The 24,231-nt window shown below is 45.5% G+C and overlaps 1 protein-coding gene across 1 annotated transcript in view; it reads left to right on the top strand.

Annotated features, from left to right (window-relative positions):
• The window catches only part of LOC104154900 (dynein heavy chain 9, axonemal-like), a gene marked incomplete at both ends in the record, with an annotated part of 62,403 nt that extends 40,770 nt beyond the window's left edge, over positions 1-21,633 (top strand). The window contains 11 exons of the mRNA XM_009709467.1: positions 859-1,146; positions 1,623-1,833; positions 4,298-4,425; positions 4,903-5,011; positions 5,678-5,825; positions 7,445-7,619; positions 11,960-12,133; positions 12,876-13,083; positions 17,505-17,670; positions 19,824-19,926; positions 21,394-21,633. Coding sequence (XP_009707769.1) covers positions 859-1,146; positions 1,623-1,833; positions 4,298-4,425; positions 4,903-5,011; positions 5,678-5,825; positions 7,445-7,619; positions 11,960-12,133; positions 12,876-13,083; positions 17,505-17,670; positions 19,824-19,926; positions 21,394-21,633 — 1,950 coding nt within the window. The remainder of the gene's footprint in view (positions 1-858; positions 1,147-1,622; positions 1,834-4,297; positions 4,426-4,902; positions 5,012-5,677; positions 5,826-7,444; positions 7,620-11,959; positions 12,134-12,875; positions 13,084-17,504; positions 17,671-19,823; positions 19,927-21,393) is intronic.
• Between the last annotated feature and the right edge of the window lie 2,598 nt (positions 21,634-24,231).

The raw sequence follows: 24,231 nt of genomic DNA, 5'->3' as shown, positions 1-24,231 counted from the left end.
GTAGTTCCCTGTCATGTCAGGTTTTGACCAAGTAGAGTCACTTCCAGTGCAAAGCTCTAATTAATCAGAATTTTCCTTGTCACCATTTGCATAGATCAAAGCTGAGTCCAGAGAACAGTTGAATAAGGTCTCCAGATGGAAAACCTGATCTTGGCTCTGCCAGCATGAGACTGGGTGGGAGATGCCTTGTCATGGAAACTTTGTGCTATGTCTTGGAGGTCTTTGCGGAAGCCGTGGCCTCCCACATAAAGCAGTCAGCTGTCAAGCTGTGCTCTGGAGGGTCTTAACAGAGCAGAAATATAGTTTCTCGTTGGCTTGAGAGTTCCTCTCATGCCTCTTTGTGATTCTTTCTCAGCAATGTCCTTACTGGCCCCTGCTTGGCGGACTGCCTTTGGGACCAAACAAGCCTGGCAATCTTGTGATGGGCAGGATGGAGAAATTTGAATATTTGGGGCCTCATAATGGGCTAACAAATCTTTCACCTTGGTAGCTCCTGCAGATACAGGGATCTGCCTGGCCTTTAGCTGCTTTATGATTTAGGTGAAAAAAATTCCTTAGGTCTCCAGAGTGTAAGTCCTACTGCTGTTTTACTGCCAACTCTGAGCCCACATAATGGTACGAACAACTGAAGGCTTTGACTCTTCAATCCTGTCCCTGACAGGGATCTCGCCTACTGAAATGGAAATCAGTTAACTCTGCTGGTGGAGGTCTCTGGCCACAATGTGAATAACAGATTTGGATGTATTTCTATTGCTGATTTGTCTGGCACTTTGGAGCCACTGGTTCTTACCCCTGCATGGTGGTGTATAGTCTAAGCATAAATTCATCCCTCTTTCCCCCTCCCTCCTCCTCTTGTAGGATCATTATGACTGGGGCTTGCGTGCAATCAAGTCGGTGCTAGTTGTTGCTGGGTCCCTGAAACGAGATGACCCAGAACGACCAGAAGACCAGGTTCTGATGCGCTCGCTTCGTGACTTTAACATCCCCAAGATTGTGACCGATGATGTGCCAGTGTTTATGGGGCTGATTGGGGATCTTTTCCCTGCACTGGATGTGCCTCGGAAACGTGACCTGAATTTTGAATCGTTTGTGAGGCAGGCTGTGCTGGACCTCCGGCTGCAGGCTGAGGACAACTTTGTGCTCAAAGTAAGATCAAAGAATCATCTGCTGTACCTACATCACCATCAAATCATTTGGGTTTTCTCAACCATCTTTGCTTCTACAAAGAGGGCTCTGCACAATCTTCCCCTTGCAGGCAGACCTTGATGGAGGACAGACTCATCCATGCTGGATCTGATGCAGTTGCACCTGCCCCTAAAGCCAGCACTGACTTGGTCTCTGAGTTTTCAAAGGGGCTAACTCTTGTAGGCTTATGAAAATGTGGCCCTTGGAGAGCAGAGCCCCATCAACTGACGGCTGTCAGATGTAAATAGTGCTGGAGGTTTGTCTGCAAACTGAGGATTTCACCCATCATGTTTAGAGTCGCTAGACCAAACTCAATGTCAAATCTGTTTGTGTCTTGGGTTATGTCTTTCTAAAGAAAAGGCCTGATGGGAGATATTTTGTAGATCTGAACTTCAGTTTGGAATCTCTGTCTAAAATTTGGGAGTGTTTTTTCTCAGGTGGTGCAGCTGGAGGAGCTGCTGACGGTCCGCCACTCTGTCTTTGTGGTGGGTAATGCAGGCACGGGCAAGTCTCAGGTGATGAGATCCCTGAACAAGACTTACCAGATAATGAAGAGACGTCCTGTCTGGACAGACCTCAACCCCAAGGCAGTCACCAACGATGAGCTTTTTGGCATCATTAACCCAGCAACAAGAGAATGGAAAGATGGTAAATATCTTTTCATGCCTGAATCTGTAGATAAAAAAGGATATTTTTAACAACTTCCTGAGCAGCAGCAGGATGATTGGTTCTTTGTATGCGGGTCTGAAAGCCCAGGCGCTTGTCTGCTGCTCACAACCATGTGAGAGTTTGTTGTTGAAAGGCTACATAGTATGTTTTAGCTTTTTGATCTTCAAATGGGAAGTATATTATAAACCTACTTTATTCTATTGCCAGAAGAATAATTATCATGTCCATTAATACCAACACTTACCAGCTCCTTACCAGACAGTTTTTTGGGGTTGGCTGGACTGCTGATGGAAAAGAGTTCCCTCCTGCCCTATGGTCTGCACTGGGGCCCCCCAAAATGTGCCATCCCCAAGTTTCCATAACTAGTAGCACACACGCAGCAGCCTTAAAGTGGTGTTTTTCTACTTAATATTTCTGCCTGTTCTCTGTAGTACACCAGCATTTGCCAGTCAGTCTGTTGATCCTGATTGTTCCTGAGGAAAATAAGATGAGCATTTAAAACCTGCTGAAAGATTACAGAAATCTGGAGTGAAAATGTCTGGTTGTGACTAATACGTAAAGGCAGCTTTGATTTACGTGTGCAGCTGGTTTGGGAGGTGTGGGGGAGGTAAGGGAAGACGTTGCCATAAATCATCCTTGGCTGGAAGTCCTCCAGGAGATGAGTTGCCACCCACCTCCCCTGGCCCCTGCTACGGACCTCTCCTGACCCCTTGCTTTGCTCCAGTGCCAGGGTTAATTTCTTTTTAATTGTAATTAGGGATCCTAAATCAAAGTGACAGAGGGAAGTGTGGGATACAGCCTGAACTCTGTGGACTGGCTGCAGCAGTGACTGCAGATCGAGGACTTTTGGGTGCCAATGAACAGCAGGAGGGACATTTTACAGGTGGCTGTCTACTGTTTTATAGCCTGTGATGTTTCAAAGGAGTTTATGGGACTTCTCCCTGAGGTTTCAAGGCAGATATTTTCTGCATTAACCATTCCTGAAAATTTTGTTCCGTGTTGTCAAAGACCAGCAAGTCAGTCTTCACCACAGCCTAACATGAGATGATGTGTTCCATTACGGATCAGCCCCTTCTTTTCCTCTTCCTGTTTTCATCCTATCATTCCTTTCATTATCAGGAGTTGAAAAGGTTATACATGTTAGGTGGTAAAAGGTCCCACAAGGAAATCCTAAAAGTGTTCTTTGTAGAACCAAACTCTTCTTTTAAATCCCAAGATGGCTCTGTGGTGTGGATGAACAAGGCATATATAACGTGTCTCCTTCTCTGGAGATATTCAAAACCCACCTAAACGCTTTCCTGTGCAATTTGCTGTAGGTGACCCTGCTTTGGCAGGGGGGTTGGACTAGGTGATCTCCAGAGGTCCCTGCCAACCTCGACCATTCTGTGATTCTGTGAAGGTTAGGAAAGAGGCACTTTTCTCTCCATTGCTGTCGTGGTGTATATGAGGGAAGCATTGATGATCTGAGACAGTAGCTATTTCCAATACTAATGATGTTGGCATGGTTTCCAAGGCACGTGTCCAACATTTGAGGAACTAAGTCAAGGCAAAACCATTGAAGTGTTATTTTTTTCTTTTGACCCAATCTCAGAATCGGATACTTGTTTCAGGTGAGCTGTTCTGCATTTGTTGTGCACAAGCTTTGTCTTCTGTCATATAATGCTACTAGCTGTTCCTGACCTGGATCACAAAGAAATAGCTTGTCCTGGAGAAAAAAAAAAGTGTGTTTCTCAAAATTCACCAGAAGATAGGCATTAAAACATTTTTTTAATGTTTGCCTGATGTTTTTTCATGAAGACCAGTGTCTCCCTAGGTATTTTCATGTTTAGAGGAGAACGATAGCTTTGTGGGGTTTTCATTTGCTTTGCAGTACTGCTGCTCTATTCCCAGCCTTCTTGGTCTTCTTAACATTCATTATTTACTCCCCTTGAGACACTGTATCTTCTCTATCTCCTTGATTTTACTGACATTTTGTTCTGTCATTCAATGTCATTCTGTGCTTGTTCTCCCCTCAGTCTCACTAAAGCCACGACCCAGAGTTTAATGCATCTTGATTTCCCTGATCTACTTCAAACCGAAAAAAAAAAAAAAAAAAATTATAAAAATTTCCAAGGCATATTGAGATGTTTTTTTCTAAATTGTGTAATTCATGCCTTTTTTTGCCTCTGTGTATCTGCTCTTCACTTTTCTTATCCCTTATGATTGTCAGTGGGAATGAAGCTCGTGTATAGGTCTGTGGTCATTTTCAGTGGTAGTAACTGATAATGTTTTTTTCTTCAAAGCAGATTAGACCCTTATTGTGATACAATAATATTTATGTACAGATGCATAAAGTTTTGAATGCTTAAGAGGAATGCATTAATTAGGATAATTTTTAGTAAGTTGCTAGAGAAAACTGGTAGCAACTTCAGTGTTCATTAACATATTCCTGTCACCCTCCCAGGACTGTTTTCATCAATCATGCGAGAGTTGGCCAACATCACACATGATGGTCCCAAGTGGATAGTACTAGATGGAGATATTGATCCAATGTGGATTGAATCTCTTAATACTGTGATGGATGATAATAAGGTAATGAATAAAAGTTAAAGAAGCAGGTATTCCTTGACTGTGTGGTATGATTAAGCCTAGGAGAAATGCAGATGCTGAAATAACCCCTCCTAGAATAATGCAACTGTGTTTCTTCAAATATACCAAAAGATATTGCATAAAGAAAATGGTGCATGAGAGAAATAACTCAAAGCATGCTGTCATTGGAATTTCTCTTTCCTGGAGAGTCAGGCACGTGAGTAACTGCAAATGTCCTGATTATAACTTCAGGCCCTTTAAAAATAGAGTGGGGTCGTACCTTTTATCCCCACCGTAAGGGAGTGCTGTTGTTTCTGTGTCATGGAAGAGAGAAGGGTCATTCTACTACCTGTTAGAAATCAGCTGCTTTGCCTCGAGGAACTGGGTCTGAGAGCAACCAAGCTTTTTAATGTGAAGTCCTGAATGCTTTTCATTCCTATTCCTGGGGTAGACCTTAGTCTGTCTGTCTGCCACATGCAGGTACTGACCCTAGCAAGCAATGAGAGAATCCCTCTGAACCCAATGATGCGCCTAGTCTTTGAGATCAGCCACCTGCGCACAGCCACCCCAGCCACTGTGTCCAGAGCGGGTGAGTTCTGGCCTGAGCTTCACACTGAGATTTTGTATGGACCAAGTAGGATTTAGTGCCATTAACCAGGCTTTAGTTGGCCACCTTGATCCCTCTTGAAAGTTCCCAACCTGAGACCACAGCTGCCTTCAGTGGACAGGGTAGGTTCCTGAAGCACATGGACAAGCTGAGGGTATGGGAAGCTGCCATCATCTTGGAGATTTACCCAGAGCTCTCAGACTGTTGATGGGTGATCGTGGCTTCAACATTGTCAAGAGACTGCTCCTGTTGTGCAAAGCTCTGCACGGACTTTATGAGAAGGACAGTCTCTATCCCAAAGAGCTCCTGATCTTCTGAAGAAGTGCATGAAGTATGGGAGAAGGGAATGAAGGTCTCCTAGTCTAACATATGAGGAAATGGGGCCCAGAGCAATAACATGACTCAGGCAAGACCATGTTCTGAGTTTGGGGCAGGGTCATGAGAGGTGTCCTGGTTTCCTGAGTTAAGTGTCTTCACTGTTAATGTTTCTACTCTGTAGTGGGGCAGGAGGAGGGGGTAGGTAATGGGACATCCAGGTGTATTTGCAGGGTTTTAGTTGTGTGAAAGTAGCTGAGAAATTCTGCTGGAGGAAAGGAATAGTCTCTGCTGTGTCCTTACTATATGTTGTCTCTCATCCTGGGTCTAAAGGGATCCTGTACATCAACCCATCAGATCTGGGCTGGAATCCCCCTGTGAGCAGCTGGATTGACAGGCGAGACATCCAGTCTGAAAGAGCCAACCTGACCATTTTGTTTGATAAATACCTGCCGATTTGCCTGGACACCCTCAGAACAAGGTACGATCTGAAAAGTGATTGTATCTCTGCTGGCAAGGGCAAGGGGACACTTACCACTTTCCAGACCAGCTGTGTTGGGCTGGAGTTGGGCTGCATGTGACTTGAGTGGCTGCTTTCCTCCTTGTCCCTGAGAACCCTGAGCATCATCAGCTTAATCTCAGAGAAACAACAGGGCAAGGTGGGGGAGCTGACACTTCTGCCCATCCTTTGTTGGTCAGATCTGGTTTTCATAGGATTTTGATTTGATTGTTCTTATACTTCTTGTACCAGTCCTGTATCTCTTGGAAAGTAAATCCAGGGGATCCTAAAGAGAAAGTCTTTTCAGTCTCCTGATATGTCAGGCTAGACCTGAGTTCACTCCAAAAATTATTTTTCAGTAGAGCAGATTTCAGACCACTGCTGAAGGAGAATTTTAGTATGCACCATGGAAGGTGGAGAGAGTAGATCCCCTTTTATCCTCTCCTTACTTCTTTTCCTGCCCCTCAGTGATGAGAAGGAAGTTGGTATTTGTGGGAGAAGACAGGATTGCTCTATAGGCAGTCCTCTCTTGAATTTCTTTCCTGATGCCCTTGAACAAAATTAAGTCAGTCTATGTGGGCATCCAGCCTGGACATGTTTCATGGTTGGACATCGATCCAATGAGCATGAAGAACTTGGATATTTGGAAGAGCCCTGGTGCTCCTTGGCTTGAGCTAGCTTCAAAGCAGTGCCCACAGAGAAGTTGTGTGATTCTTGCTTATCGTGGGAAACAGATCTCTTACTCATACTGTGGTGAGGACTGGCCAAAGTAAAGTCCCAGCAAACTTGAGTAAGGGAGTTTCTCCCATTCTTTGCTGCTTTCCTTAGTTGTACCTTCATTAAAAAATAAAAAGCAAGCAGTGTACAGATGAGCATGGGAGTTGTGAACCACAACAGGGATGCATCAGAAGGGGCTGTATTAGTGAAAGCAGTGGTCTTTGGAAGTAGGAGGTAGGCATTTTACTAAGGAGTGGCTCCCTGAGTGACCAAGCTGGTTATAGCTGTTGGCAGCAAAGTCCATCGGACATTTCCCACTCTATTTGCTGAACATTGTGTCGGACCGTGAAATGCATGGGATTAGCTGCAGGCAGCCCCGAGCTGAGTATTTTGGTAGCTTGCTTAATTCAGAAACTGAAAAACCAACCTTTCAAACAGCTATAATTACCTTATGGAGAACTTCAGTGCTGCTACAATATTAGTTTGGAGTTCTGTGAATGTAGCTTAAATGAATGTAAAATGGCAAGATGAAAGGTTTTATTTTATTATACCTCTATTTGACCACTTTTGAACTCATCCTTTACACAAGAAATCATTGCCTTTAGCAAGTCTTCCATTTTACTTCTTTCAAGAGGATCAAAGTTTTAAAATGCTTGAAACTTCTGATTACTGTTATTACTTGTATGTATATGCTGGTGCCAGCAGGTCCAAGGGAGAGAATGGGTGTTCTCTTTATTGCTATATCCAGGAATAGGACACACACTGCTGACAAGTGAAATACTAATATTCTGAAAAAACATTTCTAGGCTTGCCTTCCTGGGTTGTGAGCAACTGTGCTGCTGGACCCAGTTATATTTCCAGTGCTTTCTATTTCCATCCTTTAGATTTAAGAAGATTATTCCCATTCCTGAGCAGAGTATGGTTCAGATGTTATGCTACCTCCTCGAATGCCTCCTGACGGAGGAGAATACACCTCCTGATTGTCCCAAGGAGGTTTATGAACTTTATTTTGTCTTTGCTGCTGTCTGGGCCTTTGGTGGATCAATGTTTCAAGACCAGGTAAGAAGGAAGATGCTACTTCAGCATCTTTTACACAGGCCTTTTATTTCTTTTTTCTTTTTGTATACTTTCCGAAACGTAGTGCTCTATCAGTAACGCTGTTTGCCTGGGGCTCTCATATAGGTGATAATAAACAAGAAACCTGAACACAACAATTCCTTTTGTGAAAGACCTCATTATCCAGGGTGTAATATCAGAGGAGAACGGCTGAGGGGTCAAATGATAAAGGCAGAGCAATATTTGCTTATGCAGACACATTTCACTGGGGAGAAACATTAGGTTAATTTATAAAGGCCTGTGGATGTGCATAATGTGATCAAATTAAGACTGACTTATCAGATGAATATAACAGTGAAGCAGTCTTTCAGCCATCTGACTTTGCAGGTAGACATTGCACTATATAACACAAACCAGCCGGTGTTGTGTCACCACTGACTTTTATTAAACATAGGTAGATGTCAAGAATTGTTTGTCTTCAATTTCTGATAGGAGTACATAAGAAAAAGGGGTGATCAGCAGGGCAGGATGGGCTTTGGGGATTATGTGTTTCCACTGAAGTGGAAGTAGACATCGGCTCTGCTTTTTGAAATACTCTTTGCTGGAAGCATGCTGATGAAGTTGAGGTTGATGGTTATAGGCACTCAGCTTGAGCTCCCCTCCGGGCAGCCAGCTCTTGGGTCTCTGGCAGGTCTGTGGCACGGCTGCTGGGCTTAGTCAAGATGTCAGTGGATAGATGTCCACACCCAAGACAGTAGTGCTGAAGGGCACAGTCTAGAGACCAAGATCTTCTTGGGCCAGGAGGATTAATCAGGTTGTGGTTCATTAGTGGTGTCTCTGATGTTCAAAGTATGCTCATGTCCAAGAGGCAGAGGAAGATAGGGCATTACTCTCCATGCTGCTTCCCACAGTACATCTATCCTATGGATTAATTGCAGCTGTCAGCCTCAGAATCCATCAGCTTGCATTAGACAAGGTGGGTGTGATCTCTTGCATGGTGATATTATTAGAAGACTGTTTTCTCAAAGCCAGTACTTGATACTGCATATTTTCAGCCCCCTTTCAGGTCCTGGTCCTTAAAAGATGGGAGAACCACAAACATTTCTAGCTGGGCTGAAACACAGCTGCTTTGATGGGAGCTATAGCTTGTGAACAGCAAGTATCTTGGGAAGGACCTTCTCCAGCATTACCTGAGGGAAGCAGGACTGTGCTCCTGCCTCTGAGCTCCCTGTTTTCTGTCTCTCCCCAATGTCTTACACATAGGAGAGGAGAAATTTTGCCCCTGTACCCCGTTCTGCCCTGTTTCCTGGCCGCATGGCTCAGCTCGGCACAGCAGGGCTGTCTCTTGATTCCCAAATAATTGGAAAAGCTGCTGCTGTTTTACAACTTCCAACTGGTAACAGTAATAATGGACAAGGAGGCAGCAGGCTATGTGTCAGAGCCCTGCTGCCAATGCCACCGACTTTGGGGTCACCCTTGGCTCCATTCCATGGTTTCGTGCCCGTGCTTGCAGGACAGCTTTCCCCTCTCTGTTGGTATTGCTGTTTCCAGACTGATGGCTGTGCAAGTTGGAGATTTTTAATGTCATTGGTTCAAAGGCAGGCAGGAGAAACCTGAGGCACTTGTAGAGTGGTCTAAGAGTATGTGTGGTGCCTGAAGACCTAGATTTTGACTACCAGGTTTTCAGCAAGTGGCACAGGGACCAATGTGAGTAACTGTAAAGCCTGTGGGTAGAAATACATTTAGCATCTGCTGGAGCAGCTCACTGGTTCTGCCCAATCACTGCTGGGAACTTGTCATGTGGTTGCATCTTCTGGTCAGAGAATACCTCATCCCCAAGTATAAAGCATATCATCCTGATGTCTAGGTCTGTCCAGTGACAGGACACTGCTCTCAAGGACTCAGAGATCCCTATCTAGTCTCTAGTGTGCTTGTGTGAAGCTCTGTGTTGTCTGGAGTTTGTGGGAGCTTTCTCCATGGACCTGACATCAGAGATCCTTCCACAGCTAGGGTGGAGACACTGTCATTCTAAGAGGCTGCTCAAGTGCTCGCTGAGGTCTCTTTGTGTTTTTTCCATGTGCCTCAATGCTAGATGATCAACGTCTGCTGAACTCTTCACATTTGCTTCATACCAAGGAGTAGATGTTTCAGGAAGTGCTAAACAGCACAGGTCAAGCTCAGCTTGATGCTCACTTGATGCCATCATATCTCATGGCCATTGAATGACTTGTGTGAGACCAGCTTTCTTGGTCCTTGTGGAGGGCTTAACCCTCCACTTCCTATGTGCCAACTGGGAAATACTCAGCCTTCGTGTTGTCAGTGCAGCGCGGCTTAAAAAAAACCCAACACAACAAAGCCTGGGAAGCACTGCTTGTCCTTGCTTCAGCAGTACAAGCTGCTGTTTATAGGAGCTTATAGCTCCTCGAGCAAGTCGACTGGAGGGCGGTCGTATGGCAGATGGATATTATGTTCCCTGCACCGTAGCAGAGTCAGGTCCTGGCATCACAGGCTTTGCTGTTTGCTGTCTGCCTGGCTTCCCAGGGACTGGCGACCTTGGCACAGAACACTTGTGCTGGGCTGCGGTACGGGTTACCGGAGGAGCTATGCTGCACGGGCACAGCATCCCTCTGGGAGGTTTGACTTTGAGGCTGGACTATGCGTTGCTGCTTGTGACGCTCTGTAAATGTCAGAGATGAGAGTGCGAGGATACAACGGTCCGAGTGAGGGAAAACCTGATGAAAAATGATCCAATATAAAATCTGTTTATTGCTCTCAATTGAAGGTGCCCTTCGTGCTGACCTTTTGCTGCCAAAATGTCAGGAGAAAGAGTCTGGAAGCCTTCCTGTTACTCTGCGCTTAGTAGCAGGGCCCCTGTATAAAAACAGATGATAGATTTGCCATTTCCAGGCTCTGAAATTAGCAGAAATCCATATGGGGTTTTTATTAAGGAAGCAGTTTGACTTCAACACTGTTCTGGCAATAGAGCTGAGGTTGGAGCAACTCCCCTTAACTGCTCGGTTAGAGAGGGTGGGCAGCCCATCACAATGCAGCTGCAGGCAGTTTGCCTGCGCAGGGGTAAGGGCACCCTTGTGAGAAAGCTTTTAGTAGTGTTGCACATCCCTCTCCACTGCAGGCTACTCTGCTGCTGGCATCAAGGAGTTATAACAACAGGAGAATGGAGAATTACAGTTATTTTGCCTCTCTGAATAGCACGAGACTGGAAAATCATGGACATTAATAATGTGTTTTTCAAATCCTCTGATCTTTTGATGGATGGTGGCTCAGGAGACTTTACAGAGGACACTTGATTCAGTTTAGATTCAAATCCAGGTTTCCTGATGGAGGCTGTGCAGTCTATGGGCAAAGTGTTGGCCATCCCACCTGGGCTTCTGGCCTGGGAAAGTACGTTGAATGGCTATGAGGAGGAGAGACCTGCAGATGCCCTAGGAAGAAACCGTGTTGTTAAAACCAGCTAAATTATGCATCTGGTATTTCACAGACATCTTTTTAACAGCACTTTTCCTCTCCTTTCCCCACCTACTTCTCCCCAGGGCAGAAGTCCCTGTTGTCTGCATGGAAAAGCATTTAGGCAGCATGACTGGCCCAAGTGTCATACAGGAGACCTGGGGCAGGGGAGGGGACTAAGTACATTTTGCAAGTCCTGACTCAGCATCTAAAGCAAAACTATCACCCCAGCTCTTGAAAAATTTCAGATGCTCCAAAATCTCCATGCATAGAAAGGTGTAATGGGGAAAGACAACGAAGTGGGTGCTTCCAGGGTGATACGGCAGTGCAGAAACACAGCAGAGCCAAAGGGGTCTGGTCCTTCTCTGGTGCTTTGGTACACTAGTGTCTGCAATCCTACTTCTCCAAAACATTGTGGCTTGAAAAGAGGCTGGAAGACAACAACTAAGTATTAATGGAGTGGTGTGATTTATGAGGGAAGGCTTTAGTATGCATGCTTTGACTAACCATGACCACAGATGTAGATGGATGTTGTGTCCTTGTCTGTTGGAAGAAATAGGCACCAAGAATCAATCAAGCAGTCTGTTTGGTCATAGGCACGTATTTCTCTTTTTCAAATTGATCCATCTATCTAATCTCAGACATACCAAGAGTGATCAACACAGAGGATGAATTATTTAGGTGAATAAATAGGAGTGATGAGAAGAAATGAAGAAAATGAAAAATTAGGCTTAATAATAGGAAAAAAGATAAGATTGTTACGCTGTGGAATATATTTTAAGGACTAATCCCACTCTGGTGGAGGGGAATAGATAACATTCTCCATCACTAATGAATTTCTCCAGATTAGCATATTTTCTCCACCTTTTGTCTTGCAGCTTGTGGACTATAGAGTGGAGTTCAGCAAGTGGTGGGTGGCAGAATTCAAGACTATCAAGTTTCCCTCTCAAGGCACAGTCTTTGACTTTTACATTGATCCAGAAACTAAGAAGTTGGAGCCTTGGTCTAAACTTATTCCCCAGTTTGAATTTGATCCAGAAATGCCATTACAGGTACGTAAACTTTGTGTGCTTTTTGTCTGGGAGGAGTACATGCATTTTTAGTGACTGTACCAGGCATTTCAATGAGGTCTCATTAAAGGTCAAGCACTTTATAATAAGGATGACATTCTTTATGAGGTACAACTAAATTGCCCATCTTTCTGTGCTTTGGCTGTGAAGACACATCCTTCATCCAGCTTTCAAATATGAGTGATGTACTTGAGGGGCTGGCTCAGAACCACCCCGGTGACCCAGGAGCTGGTGTGCCCAGGATGCAGAATGGGATTGCATTTGGCCTGCAGAGAGACGTGGGATGTGAGACAATATAGTCACAAAGCCCCCGAGACAACATGTCATCATTCTGCATGGCTGAAAATAGAAATCTTTTTATAATTTGGACAAAAAATTAATTTCTGCAGGTGGTGAATTGTGTTTGCCAGCTATGCTTTTCTTTCCTTTTAGAAGAAGTGCCACAGTGAGCAGATGACTTGTAAAAAGTGTTACTGTATTAGCAAAAGTGTGTTTGTGGGGAGATCCAGATGCTGCTCCCAGCATCCAGCTGTCAAGCTTTCATCTGTACAAACAGTTTGATTTTAAGGGTTGGCAACAGTGCATTGGTCTCTTCCTAGTGCAATCTAGAAACTGGGGTCACCTCACTTATTCCTGACTCTCTCAATTTTACTTCTCCCCAGAACATGGCTGTGGGGTTGTGGCGGGGTTGGGGACACTTATCTGCTTGTTATGCTCCTCTCAGGCTTGCCTGGTGCCCACCACTGAGACGGTCCGTGTGCGGTACTTCATGGACAAGCTCTTGGAGCGCCAGCGCCCAGTGATGCTGGTGGGCAATGCTGGCATGGGTAAGTCTGTGCTGGTGGGGGACAAACTCTCCTCACTGGACACAGATGCATATGTGGTGAAGAAGGTCCCATTTAACTACTACACCACCTCTGCCATGCTGCAAGGTAAGGAAATGGCTGAGTCATAGGACTTCTCCCTGACAGGTTACTAAATTCCTGGAGTGTCTGGTGGGGTTTGGAGTGGGGTATGCACTGTGGTGCTCAGGGGAAGAGCTGTGGGCAAGCTGCCCATATGTTTTGTGGGCACTGCACAGACACCCACAGACTCTTAAATCCTACTATGAAGCTCTCAGGTCAGCAAACCCCTGGTTTTGTGGAAGATGACGTTTTCCAACATGAGGATTTGAATTCTGAACACCACAACTCTGGTTCAGGGCTGTATCAAAGCACATGCTTAAATCTGCTGCTGTTTTGTCCAGCACACAGCTCGTACTTGACTTAAAGTGTGTCTTTAATATGCTTGAATTTAAGCCTATGCTCAATAGAATGGGTTTCTTGGCTAGGATCCAAACTATCCTCAAAGTGTAATGATGGGAATTGCATCCCAATTAGCAGCGAGGATGGTGCTAATGGATATGTGCAGGCTGTAATCCAGGGCTGCTGGTTCCTGGTGCTGTCCTCTGTGTCCTTCCGCAGCCCAACGTGCTCCCATGGAGCAGGTCGCGCATCCCCACCTCCCCAGAGGGCACAGGACTTGCTGACCCTGCTGGGCTCAGAGCCCCAGGGAATTGCTGGCCCTGGGCAATTCCATAAGAATATCACTGATGAGGATTTTGGCACATCAGTGAAAAATGAAGTTTGAGACCAAAAGAAGGTCAGTTTTGCTCTGTAGATGAAGAGAAATAAGGGAATTTTTGGGAAGTGGTTCATTTTGGAATGGTGTTTTCACTTTGAATTGACCTAAAGAGAGATCAAATAACTTTTTACATGCATTTATTAACCAGAAAAGAAACAACCTGGTTTGTTTTGAGTTGAATAACAGCTGTGGGTCATTATAAAACAAAATGCTTCCTTTATGTAGCTTGATTTGACCCAAATGTCCTGAAATCCTTTTACTTCCCTAGCCCTATAGAGGACCACAATCTGTGAAGCATCAGTGAGACCAAGGATTTAAACTTCAACTTCTGGGTTGTTCCTGGCCAAGAGGTGCTAGGTGGGGACATTCTCACAGCCCAGATCGATGCTGAAGGCAGTGAGCTTCTGGGGTTTTGTCCATGCTCTACCAGGCTCCCAACACCGCAAACATTTTAAGAAAAGTGTCGGAGCTTAAAATTGCCCTCTGGGCCTGATACACTTGCAGAGAGGTGACAGCACAGGATCAGTCCTTGCTGTGTAACCTGGGGCCATGTCAGCTTTCTGGGGCAGGTTTGAAGGGTTTCTGGTCTTGCTGGTGCCCACCCCTCCAGGCTCTTCTGTCCATGCTGATCAGCTCTATGGGATGGTGCCTGTGCCTCTGCCCACAGTGTGAATGCAAATTATTTGGGTTACATGTCCTTCAAGTAAAAAAATGGGTTAAAACCTCACGTTTTGGTCAGTCTTGCAGCCCTGAGTGGTGTGACGGTTATAGCCTCCCTTTTCCCCTCCCAGATGCTCCTTTTCCTTTCTCCCTGTGTGGGGTCTCTGAGAAATGTCCTTGAGCTGGTAAATGGGCTGACCTATCTGTCTGCCCACCTGCCTGGATGGGGGAATGTGTGCTCATTTATCTCCATCTGGATGGGCAAGCGTGTGCAGGTGTTGAGATTTATATGGGCAGACCTGGCAGCACATCCTTATTTACTCTGGCCATGAGCTAAGGGCCAAGACAGTGCCTTTCTTCTTCTGCAGAGAGGAGCAAGTCATCTTGCTTGTGGATGAAGATGTGGCTGTGAGATTTGCATTGGGAAGCATGATTTATACTGCTTGGCCTGGTTCCCCACTGCTCATTTTTTAGAGTTAATTTGTCCCTTTTTGTATAGTTTGTCAGTTGGCTGCTTTCCACCCCCCACCCCTCCTCCCTCCAGCAGGCACTTCTTTAAATTTGTAAAACATGGATACAAAACAGTTTTGGATTTTTTTTTTTTAACTTAAAAAAAGCCTAACTTGAAAGCCAGTGATTTCTTAGACAAGGAGCCTGCTGCTGCAGAGATTTATAAGGTGCAGAGTGTGCACCCTTTAGAGGAAGCACAGGTATGTGATTCAAACCACCCTTGCTGGCCCTATGGCTTAGAGAATTGCCATGTACATAGGGGTTAATAGGAGCCAAGCACTCTCTCTGCCCAAGTCTGGGGCCAGTTTTGGGATTTTCTTTGGTGTATTGTGACTGAATACCACTCTCTGTGGCATTTGTTGCTCTCTTGATCCGTTGCCCTGGATCTCCAGTCTGCTGCTCTCTCTACTTCGTGCCCTCTTGAACCTCTCCTCCTTCCTCCTCCATCAGATGTAGCCCGGGCTTCTGTCATTCAGCACCTTTCCATTCCAAATCTGCCTTCAGAAAGTTGCAATAAATGTGGTGTTTTTTGTGTTGTTTGCCTCCCCCTCCCCAATCAACGGCCAGCAGGCAAGAAGGAGTCACACTTGCTAAGTCATGTTTGCAGTGACTATTTCTTTCAGGTGCTAATTTGAGTCTGTCAGGATCTCAGAGGCAGAGACATGGACCCTTTATTATTATTGTGAGATCCGACTTTGAATTAAAATGCAACTTTCACGAACATGTCACTTGATCCCCAGTAATTGCATTTCAGTGTGATGAATCTCCTGCATACTTATTTAACCTCAAAAAGGACTGATTTTATATGTTAATTAAGGACTAATTAAATTTAAATTAAATGCTTATTCGAAACACTTAATTTAACTTGCTACCAGAAATTTCAAATATTGTGGTTTTATTGAAGGAGGAGAGAGACTCCACTGAGGAACGATTCATTGTTTTTCTTAGCACAATTCATTCGTTTGTGCAGCAACTGTCTATGACAAGAAATCAGCTGAATTTTGAGTAGTGGGAAAGACAAGCTGTCTGCAATGCACTGAAGCAGTAAAAAAAAAGATTTTAAAAGATTTATGGTCTGAAAAAAACAGAATATAAGTCTTCCTTAATAACTTTTTCACATGATAATGAATGGCTTAAGTGTACATGTTCACAAGGAGATTTTTATAAAAATTCTCAGTCTCATTTACATTTGCCAATCTTCCCTAATTACAAAGAATTGCTGCTTACCATGCTGCTATATGGCACCTTATAGGTCTGTTTACAACCCAAAACTGTGTAAATGAAATAAATTCTGCCTCCATCTTCAGGAGAGCAGTGAGCCCCTGAGACCAAGGATGCTCTCCAAGCAAGCACCCAGCAGAAAACCCATCCCAGGATCTGGGCAGAGGAGAGCTGCTTCTGTTTGCTTTTCCACTTACTGAGTCAGTAAAGGTTGCTTGGGCTGCAATCGAAGGAATCAATAACCTATAAAACATTATGTGCAGCAATATGGGGTGATTTTTGTTAAATGTCAATGCAGCATTATATATATTTCCCACATTTTATAATCTAGAGCAACGTATATAACCTCGGCCTTCTGCTAAAACATATTTAAATCTTCCAAAGCTTTAAAATGAGAAACTTTTCTCTCCATGCTTTCCTGTGCTTATGCATGACCCTACTTAAAACTAGGTGGTAATTTGACAGCTCGTGTTGAAATTGAGTTTTGTCACATTATCTTGAGGTTTGGATAACGCTGACGAGTGTATCAGGGAACATGTGAGTATTTGGTGCATTTAAATACAAAGTATTATTATGATTGTTCTGAAGACATCCAGGAATTTAGCCCTGAAATCATCTATTTCTTTTGTCTAACAGAGGTAGAAAAATGCACTTACATTCACAAAATGAGCTTTGCTCATGGACTTCAATGCCCACAGCATCTCCCTTGTTCCTTCCCAGTGCCCAGTCACTACTGCCCGTGTTAATGGTGCGGTTGCTGTATCGCTGGGGCAGGCAGCAGAGGATATTCACTGCTCTGTTGTACAGATCAGAATAACCTCAGCAAGCAAAATTTAGTTCAAAAAATGACGCACAAAGGATTCAAAAGGCTTTGTCTTGCGTGAAAAACTTCTGTTTGCTCTGAAGTAGACCTGTTCTGTTGCAGACTGTTAGTTTGCCATATTTTGTTTGAAAAGAGGAATTGAAACCTTCCCGATTTGGGTCGAGTCAGACCTTAAACCTGCCAAAGGGTCACTGCCAGCCCTGTGCAGGGTTGCCAGCTGCTCTACAGCCTCAGCTTGGGGACAGCCACCATCCCGCTGGTGAGCAGCATCCTGTGCCAAGACCAACTCTTCCTCTCTAAAAAAGCAATAAACAGCCCAGATGCCAGTTAAGGGGAGGGCCAGGGGCTTGCCCCTGTGCTGCGAGATGAGCCCTTCCTGTCCTGTGCATAGTTCAGCTCCTCCTGGGGCTGCTGTAGCTACACATAGCATGGCATGGAGCTGGGTTGAGAAAGCATTTTTATTTTGCAGCAGTGACTCTCCCAGTAGCTTAACTTTACATCTCTACCTCCATACAGGTATGCTTGAGAAGCCTCTGGATAAAAAGGCTGGCAGAAATTATGGTCCTCCGGGTACCAAGAAGCTTGTGTACTTCATCGATGATCTGAATATGCCTGAAGTAGATGCTTATGGGACAGTGCAGCCCCATACGCTGATCAGGCAGCACTTGGACTATGGCCACTGGTAGGAGGTTGCTTGGGCTTGGTCGTTTGAGAGCTTTTTGTTCAGCTCCAGTGGTGGGGATGGGGTTTGGGAGGAAGTCAAAGCAAGAATCCCTCTTCCCATCCCATGTTTGCCATTGCATCCTGCTGGACTGGGCTGGAGCTTGCTGGGAGACTCTGGGTGAACCGAGCGTTGTGCACCCTTGGGATTTCCCTGTCCTCAGCAAACAAATTCACTTGCTCATAGCCTGGTTGAAAGGAGCTTTGCTCTGCTCTTGTTGTGTCTTGTGACTGGTCCCAGTGCAAAGCCTACAAGGGGAGCGTGATGCTCGACCTTGACCTGCGATGCTGAGAGTGGACCAAGGCCATGGATTTGGCCTCAGCTGGGATGAACCACCGCTGCTGTGAGCACCTAATATTGTTTTCAGTCAGGCAGCAGCAAAAAAGCATTTTCTAGGCAGAGGTAATTTGAAAGAAAAACAGTGACAGTGTTTTGGAAGGAGATCAGTGCATTTTACACCGTAGCGAGCAGCACTGTGTGGAACAGGAATATTTACAGCTCTCCCCACAGGGAATACAGGACAGGGACTCATAGCAATTTCCAGTGTCCTCAGCTGCATGCATGCCTGAGCTCAGCCAAAATCTTCCTAAGTATGGAGACAGTGGAGTAGAGGTAGACATTTTGGGCTGTGGATGTCAGAGAAGTCAGGCAGAAAGAAGGCTCTGCCAGTTGCATGGGAGCATTGCAGGCATGGAGGGGATGCAGCATGCTGCGTGTCCCCTCCCAGGCATGTCCAGGCTTTCTGCCCATGCTTTCAGAAGCGCCCGTCAGGGTCTTCACACTTGGTGCTCCCTCTTGCAGCCCGGTGGGGCTGAAGCTCACTCCAGGGATGGTAAGGAGTGAGATGGGCAGAGCTTCAACAAGAACAAATGCTGGGTCCTACACTTTGGCCACAAAACCCCATGCAGCGTTACAGGTTGGGGGAAGAGTGGTTAGAAAGTGGCCAAGCAGAAAAAGATCTGGAGGTACTGGTTGACACCTGGCTGAACATGAGCCAACAGTATGCCCAGATAGCCAAGAAGGCCAATGCCATCCTGGCTTGTATCAGAAACAGTGTGGCCACCAGGACCAGAGCAGTGATTGTCCCCCTGTACTCAGCACTGGTGAGGCCGCACCTCGAGTGCTGTGTCCAGTTCTGGGCCCCTCACCACAAGAAAGACCTTGAGGTGCTGGAGCGAGTCCAGAGAAGGGCAACGAAGGTGGTGAAGGGTCTGGAGCACAAGTCTGGTGGGGAGCGGCTGAGGGAGCTGGGGTGTTTAGTCTGGAGAAGAGGAGGCTGAGGGTAGACCTGTTCACTCTCTACAAATGACCTGAAAGGAGGGTGCAGTGGGGTGGGGGTTGGTCTCTTCTGCCTGGTAATTCATGATAGGACAAGAGGGCATAGTCTGAAACTGCGCCAGGGGAAGTTCAGGTTAGAAATGAGGAAGCATTTCTCCACAGAAAGGGTTGTTAGGCATTGGAGTGGGCTGTCTAGGGAGTTGGTGGAGTCACCATCCCTGGAGGTCTTTAGGAAAAGACTGGAGGTGGCACCTAGTGCCATGGTCTAGTTGACATGGGGATATTGGGGCAAAGGTTGGACTTGATGATCCCAGAGGTCTCTTCCAACCAAATCAATTCTGTGATACTCTTGGGCTGCCCTGGCCCCAGTAGTAACCCTGTCAGGTCAGCTCCTGGGGCTGCACCCCTGGCTCTGTCAGCAGACTCCCCATCCTTCCCACGTCAGCAGCAGATGGGCAGCTGTCTCTGGCAGCAGGCAGCCTGCTTGTCCCTGTCCCAGGTTGGTTCAAACCAGAGGCACTCCTGCTCTTTTCTACAATTTCCATCCAAGTGACGGGTACTACCTGAGGGCTTTGCTTAGTGCCTGTTGCTAGCTGATAGAAATATTAGCTAGAGGTTTTGGAATCTGGAAGATTTCCACCAAGAGCAGAACTTGTGTGTGTCAGGCTATGTACAGACATGCAGGCAAGCCTGGGCTCTGCCTTGGCGAGATGCAGAATTTGACCCCTCTGAAGATAAGTGGACGTTGGCAGCCTATGGCCATGCACCAAGGGAGAGGCAGCAGCTGTTGCTCACAGGCTGTGGTCACCGGGCCACTGCTTTTGTTTTGTCCAAAGGTACGACAGGACCAAGCTGTCGCTGAAGGAGATCACGAATGTGCAGTATGTGTCGTGCATGAACCCGACTGCGGGCAGTTTCACCATCAACCCTCGTCTGCAGGTAAAGCCCTGCACAACGGCAGGCACATTGTTGATTTTATTTTTGGGTGGATTGTTTAAGCATGAGGCTAGTGGAAAACCTCTGGCAGATCCTGCTATCATTTTATCAGTAGAAATGACATGAATCTGTCAAGTGACTGTAATTCCTAATGGTGAAGCAGCAGACTTGCTCTCTTAATCCCTTGTTTGTTTTTCCTCACGTTCTGCTGCTCAGTTGGAGGACAAAGTCACAAGTTACCAGCCAGCTTAACATCTACTTTCAGGACGGCCTTCTGGTTCATACAGACAGATTTTGCCTTCATTTAGCTAATATTTACCTCTGGAACACAGTTCATTAAAGCCTTTTGGTTTCTAAAATTTCCTGATGGAGCTGTCAGTATGGTCTCATTAAAAAGAGATGTGTGTGGGAAACCTAAACAAAGAAATCAAAAAAAAAAACCAAAACAAAACCCCAAAAACAGTGCAAGTGCTGATGGTGACGGAAGTATAGATTTGGGAAGAGACCTTAATCCTCAGGGCTTGATTTTTGCAAGCTGTGAGGCTCAACCTGGGTCACAGAACTGATTATTATCAGCTGTGGTGTTACCCTTTCTCAAAGCCATGAGGCTGCAGTAGCAAAGCCTGGTCAGAGGCTGCGTGGCTGTTCCCTGGGCCCGCAGCTCAAAACCACTAAGGTCCTGTTGGCATCTGAGAGAGACAAATGGCAGCCAGAGGGACGGTGCCCTTCCTAGCTGTAGGAAGAATCTTGGTACATGAGCAGTAGTGGAGAAACACCCTGAGAAACAAGTGTCCACGCAAGAGCAGCCATAACTCGTTGGGGCGGCTGCGCAGGGCCAGATCCTGCTCATAACACAGCAGGTGGGGACCTGCTGGCTGTTGAGGAGTCTGGATAGAGGAGTGGAAAGTTCATTCCCTCATGGAGAAACCTCATGATTAGAGTCAGTCCAGGCCCTTGTTCCTCTTTAGAAAGCTGTGGTGTTAAAACAAAGCATCCCATGGTTGTATATGGGCATCTCCTCTGGTTTTGCAAGTTCTAAATTGATAAAAGGGGTCTTCTAGGAGATGGTACCTTCCAGGGGCTGTTCCTAACAGAAAGAGCGACTGGGCTTTGGTGAAGTCAGCGGGACCTCCAGAGCTCTTCAGCTCTGCAATGGACAGAACTTCTCGTGTAGCAGTTGTGAAATGCAGTTGAAAATCCTTTGTTTAGTGAGCAGAATGTCACTTGCCAACTGTTCTCTGTTGGGGAACTGGAAGAGAGAAATAACCTTGTTAGGTGGACTGCAAGTCAAAGAATCACAGAGCAGCCCAGGTTGGAAGGGACCTTGAAAGATCCAGCCTTTAATGGGAAAGGGAGCCTAGACGAGATTATCTAGCAGTGTCCAATTGCATCAAATCCCCAAGGGCATTTTGCTTGAAAGGTGGTTGCTCATCTCTCTGACCTTTCCGTATCTTCATTTCTTTTCCTTAGCGTCACTTCTGTGTCTTTGCTCTCTCCATCCCTGGTCAGGATGCCTTGTCCAGGATCTACAGCACCATTTTAATGCAGCACTTGACAAGTGGGAATTTCTCAGAGGCTGTGCAAAAATCAGCTCAGCAGCTGATTTGCCTTGCCCTGGGACTGCATCAGAAAGTAGCTGCTACTTTCCTGCCAACGGCTATCAAGTTCCACTACATTTTCAACCTGAGAGACTTCTCCAATATCTTCCAAGTAAGTGCATTTGCTGTCCTGTGGCACTTGGAGCTTGTCCTGGTGCCATGGGAGGCTGCAGACCTGTGTTCCTTTGGCCCAGCTAGCCATGGTGAACAAAATGCAGTCTCCCACCTAGCAGTGACACAGCATGTGTGTCGCCTGAATAAAGCGGGTGACTTTGGGACATTCCATAATTCTTGATTGGTTTTGGATGGATTCCAGAGTCATCACCCATGACTTTGAGGAACATCGATTAGAAGCTTATTTACTTTCCTGCCTCCTGTGATCAACAGGGAGGTATGAATAGTTCCAGAAGGAGGGGCAGGTTTTGAGTGGGTTGTAGAAGGTCTTACCTGAACAAGGAAGTCCCAACAGGTCCCTCTGGCTGTAGAAGGGACCAACTGAAGGGAGGTTTGGGCTCCTGACTTCAGCACTTAATTAAGTGATTGTTGGTGAGTGTGATGGAGCTGAGCTTGTCTTTGTGAGCCTCTATTCCACACCTGTAAATGTGGGGATTAATGGCATTGCCCCAGCACACAGGGAAATTATTTTATTGCACCAAATAAAAGTGGTGGGTACTTAGTGGGCTACTGACCCTGAAGATAGGAGAGCAGTAACTAGTTCTACTGCTCTGCCTAGAGCCAGTACAACTTGTTGGCCTATACTGGCACGTCCTCTTAGCTTCTTGATGGTCAGGTACTCAGCGTGTGCGTGAAGGATGGCATTTAGAGAGTTGATAAATAAGTCAAAAGCAGCTTTGACTTAATTACCAAAATGGAATTACCACTGGAGCCAGTCCTGTACCAAGGAGAAGTTGTTCAGCTTTAGAAATGTTTACTTCCAACAGTGGAGATTTTTTTTTTCTTTTTTTCCCCAGAAATGTCATGCTTTGAAGCAGTAGGTATTACTGCTCAAAGAGCCTTTCAGAGTTTAAGGCTGATTAATAAAGCTTAAGAAATTTCTTAGTAGCCAAATCAAGAGGTTTGAAAGACCAAAGCCTGTTGTAAAACCCCAGTTTGTAATTTGTTGCTGTCCTTATCAATGTCTGTTTTACAAAGTACGTACTGAAAGTTCAGCGTCTTGTGATCTGGTCCATCAGACAAGAGTTGAAGTAATGACAGGCAATGGGAAATCTAAGAACAGGACCTTAAAAAAGTTAATAACTCCATTGTGTCAAGAAGGAATCAGACCTGTCACTTGTGCTCAGCTAAACATCGGCAGCCTTTGGCATTAGATGTGGGTCATGTTAAATCCTGGTTTCTAGTTAATCTGCTCTTTGAAAGGCAGAGAGAGAGAAAAGAAGCATTTCAATGTGAAGCTTTAATTTTAACTGTAGTCTGCTTGAAAATTGCTAAGGTTGTGGGATATCAGAAAATGTCCTGCCAGATCTAGATGCTGGGCCAGAGGGTAGGAGCAATGACAGGGCTTCAGATGGCTTTTTGTTTAGAACATGGCTGCAGGAGTGGGGGATTCTGGCCGCTGGGTCTTATAATGCTTATTTAAATTGTGGTTCAATTTTTCTTGAAATCCTTCCTTACATTTTGCTATTAATTCTTGATTATTTCCTTACCTTAAACATTCTTGGGCTTCTGAGATCTCCTGATTTTCTGTTTAGCTCTGCTGGAACACAATTTTTTTCCTGAAATTGAGTGTGACAGAAACTCTGGACTCTGGGAATGCATTTCCATGTGTTGCATTTGTCACCTCTTCATAAATTCGTAATTTAGTTTGAACTCTCTTGTCCAACCCCCTGCTCAAGTAGTGCCAACTTCAAAGTTATATCAGGCTGATCAGCCAAGTTTTGAATGTTTCCAAGGCTGGAGTTCCCACAGCTTCCCTGGCCCTTGTTGCACTGCTAAATACACTCTGTGGTGAAGTTTATATATTTTTTTTTCAATCAGAATTTCCCTTGCCGCAGTTTGTGTTTGTTGCCTCTTGTGCTTTTGCTGTGCACCTCCAAAAAAAATTGGCTTGGTCTTCTCTATAACTCCCCATTAGGTAGTTGTAGACAGCAGTAAGATTCCGCTTCACCTTTTCCCCAGACTGAACAAACCCATTTCTCTCAGCCTTTCCTTGCATGTCCTGTACTTCAGTTTTCCGATCTCAGTCACCTCCACTGAACTTGCTCCAGTAAGTCAATGTATTTCTTGTATTGAGGGACCCAAAAGTGGATTAAACCTCACGCAACTTTTCTTCAGCCTGTCAAGGTCCCTCCCTTTGGTGTAACAACCTCTCTTCTTGGTCAATGTCATCTGCAGACCTGCTGAGAGTGCACTGCCCGGGTCATGGAGGAAGACATTAAACAGTATTTCCCTGACCAATCCCTAAGGAACATTTCTGGTAGTTGGCCTCCAGTTAGACCTTTGAGCCTGGTGATCCAGCCAGTTGTCCACCCACCTTGCAGTCTACCCATCTGGCCCACAACCTTTGATGTGATGCTATCTGGAAAGTAAGAAAAGAAAAAAGAAAGAAAAAAAGCAAGGGTGAAAAGAAATCTCGCCCAAAATCAGGGCCATCTGAGTTTATTTAGCCTGTGGGAAGATGGAGAATCAGTGGATGTAAGGCTTGTAGGTCAGTGCATAATGCCTTTTTCAAATCCCTTTTAATCTCAGACAA

The sequence above is a fragment of the Cariama cristata genome, unplaced genomic scaffold (assembly GCF_000690535.1).
Source record: "Cariama cristata isolate BGI_N322 unplaced genomic scaffold, ASM69053v1 scaffold15881, whole genome shotgun sequence".
In the NCBI taxonomy this organism is placed as follows: Eukaryota; Metazoa; Chordata; class Aves; order Cariamiformes; family Cariamidae; genus Cariama; species Cariama cristata.
This window is presented reverse-complemented; position numbering and strand designations above follow the sequence as displayed.